Source organism: Myotis daubentonii, chromosome 9, assembly GCF_963259705.1.
Source record: "Myotis daubentonii chromosome 9, mMyoDau2.1, whole genome shotgun sequence".
Classification (NCBI taxonomy): domain Eukaryota; kingdom Metazoa; phylum Chordata; class Mammalia; order Chiroptera; family Vespertilionidae; genus Myotis; species Myotis daubentonii.
The window spans coordinates 45161995-45164774 of NC_081848.1; the positions used below are offsets into that span (position 1 = coordinate 45161995).

Sequence of the window (2780 nt, forward strand, 5' to 3'; positions counted from 1 at the left end):
AATGAATATCTAAGTTATTAGGAGAAGTTCTTAAGCAAATTGCTGGACTTCACGCCCTAGAATTTATAGTTCAGGATATATGAGGAAGGGCCTGAGAATGTGATACATAACAATTTCCCAAGTGATGCTGATATTGCTAGTCTGGGAATCACACTTTGAGAACCACTTTTTCAAACTCTTGTTACTCATGAGTCTTGTTATTATTGTTATGCATCAGATCAGCATTACCTGAGTCATGTTAGAAAAGAGAATCACTGTGCCTCTCAAGTTTTAATCATCCAGGAGTCATATTCAATGCCACTTGAAATCAGTAGATCTTGTATGAGGTCTAATATTCTGCTTCTCTAACAGGCTGCCAGATACAGGAAGGTTATTGTTTATCGGGTCACACTTGGACTAGCAAGGTTCTATAATTTCTTGCCTAAGTATTTTTTCTTGTATTTATTTCAAACATTATTACCTTCCCTTCCTCCTGCTACCCTGTACAAAGTACTCTAACCACTCTCATCCTTTACAAGCTCCTTCACAGAAACAGAACAAAATTTATCCTGCTCTCTACAAACCAAATGGGCTCTCTCTGTCACATGAAGCACCGAGCTTACATAATTTTTGTTTGTCTCCAGTGTTTATCATTTCCCTCATTCTGGGTGAAAACAGAGTTATTTGTGTTCAAGCTTATTTGGACTGTACAACTTTCATTATTTCCACACATCAAACATTTTTTCAGGGCATCTTTACTCTTTCTTTATGTTTTTCCCTTAATATGTCTATCTCTTACTTAGCAATATGTCCTACTCACCATTCTAAATTCTTTAACAACTAGCACTGGGTTTTTTACATAGTAAATATTCAATACACATGTATGTCATTTTATTGAGTCAAATGTTCCTTTATTGGTTCCATGTTCACAACTGGCAAGATTCTGGTTCTTCTCCTTGCTTTAAGCATTTCTTAAGTTGGCAAACAAGTCCCAGTTCTTTCTGCAAAGGAGTTCTCTCGGGGTCTGCAGCCTTCCTCAGCTCTAGGATTTATAACAGGCTTTGAGGATCCCTCTGCGTATCTCCTTTGTCTTCACACTGTAGATGATGGGGTTGAGCATGGGGGGTACAAATAGGTAGACATTGGACATCATGACATGAACAACTGGTGGGGCACTTTTCCAGAAGCGGTGGATCATGGAGACAGCAATTATGGGCACATAGAAAGCCAGCACTGCACAGATGTGTGATATGCAGGTGTTGAGTGCCTTGAGCCGCTGCTCCCGGGATGCAATGGCCAGCACAGCTCTCAGAATCAATGCATAGGACAGCAGGATGAAAGTTGAGTCTATGCCATAGGTGAAAATTACCACAAAGAGCCCATAGATGTTGTTAACATGGACATCTCCACATGCCACTTTCATGAGATCTGGATGGAGGCAGTACGAGTGATGTAAAACATTGCCCTTGCAGAAGGGAAGTCGTTTCACCAGGAAGGGGAAAGGCAAGAGAGTAAGGAAGCTCTTGGCAAGGATGCCCAGGCCCATTGCCAAGATGCAGCTGTTGGTGAGTACAGTGGCATAATGTAGTGGGTCACAAATAGCCACAAAACGATCGAAGCTCATTGCCAGCAGTATGCCTGATTCCATAAAAGAGAAAGTGTGGATGAAGAACATCTGAACCAAGCAGGCATCAAAACCAACATGGCGGTAGTTGAAGCAGAAGGTAGCAAGCACAGTTGGGAGTGTAGAGAAAGACACCCCCAGATCATTGAGAGAGAGCATAGAGAGGAAGTAGTACATGGGCTGGTGCAGAGAAGGCTCCCGAACCACCAGAGCAAGGATGCTGAGGTTGCCTGCAATGGAGATCAGGTACAGGATGCAGAAAACCAGGGCAACCCATGCTTGGCCTGTCTGTATCCCAGGAATACCTGTCAGCTGGAGTGTATCTGGCTGGAATGGGGTGCCATTGAGACCCAACATGGCAGGCAGTTGTGAGAATATAGATAGGAATGAGCCCAAGAGGGTGTTTTGAGGAGTTCTTCACTTTCTTTCAGACATCCTGTCTCCAACACAAAAGGTCAGAGATTAAAAGTGCTTGTTGCTGTTCCTGCTTCCCCTATTAGCTACGAGCTCTTTAAGGATCGCAACTGGGTTCTACTCATTTCCATATCACCAGTGCCCAGTGCCCTGTCTAGGCCATAATAGAAACTCTGTGAAGGTGTGATGATCAAATGAGTGCCCATATCATGGTAAGGCAACAAGGTAGGAGATATGATGAAAAAGCTCCTAATTCTCACCTTTACCTCCCCATCTTACCCCAGAAGCCACATTTGGGAGTTTGGGGCAGGGGGGGAGGGGTGAGGTGGTGTGATTAGAGGTTAACATAGACAGGGAAAGAGAAACATTACTCACACCTTTGGAAGTCCTTTGGTGGATGCTGTAGATGAAGCTTCTACAGTTGTACAATTGCAGTTTTAATAACCTTTACTCAGATTTCATCTCAGCCTCCCAATCCTTCCCCATCAGCCTACCCCTGAATGGGTTGACACCAAAAACTGCTCCCCATTCGAGAATCTTAAATTCCATTTTTTAAAACATTCTGACCACATCCTTCTATCTTCCCGCCCGCTTACCTTCTTGTTCCCATGCACTTGCTCTCAGGGTCTTAATAATTCTTCCTTTTTTTTTCCTGGTCTGTTTGTCTCTTAGCACTTTCTTCCTCATTTTTTCCTGACCTACTCTCCCACTAGAGCTGGTATCTTCATCTCCTCTTTGCTTCTCTTACACATTCACACAGCAA

The 2780-nt window shown here is 43.2% G+C and overlaps 1 protein-coding gene across 1 annotated transcript; it reads right to left on the reverse strand.

Moving 5' to 3' along the window:
• Positions 1–1021: 1021 nt before the first annotated feature.
• On the reverse strand, positions 1022–1960 carry LOC132242152 (olfactory receptor 51I1). The gene has a single exon (XM_059711068.1). The coding sequence runs from the start codon at positions 1958–1960 to the stop codon at positions 1022–1024; it is 939 nt and encodes a 312-aa protein (XP_059567051.1).
• Positions 1961–2780: the final 820 nt, after the last annotated feature.

Coding starts and splice junctions, on each gene's coding strand:
- LOC132242152 (XM_059711068.1), bottom strand. CDS start 1,960: ATGTTGGGTCTCAATGGCACCCCATTCCAGCCAGATACACTCCAGCTG.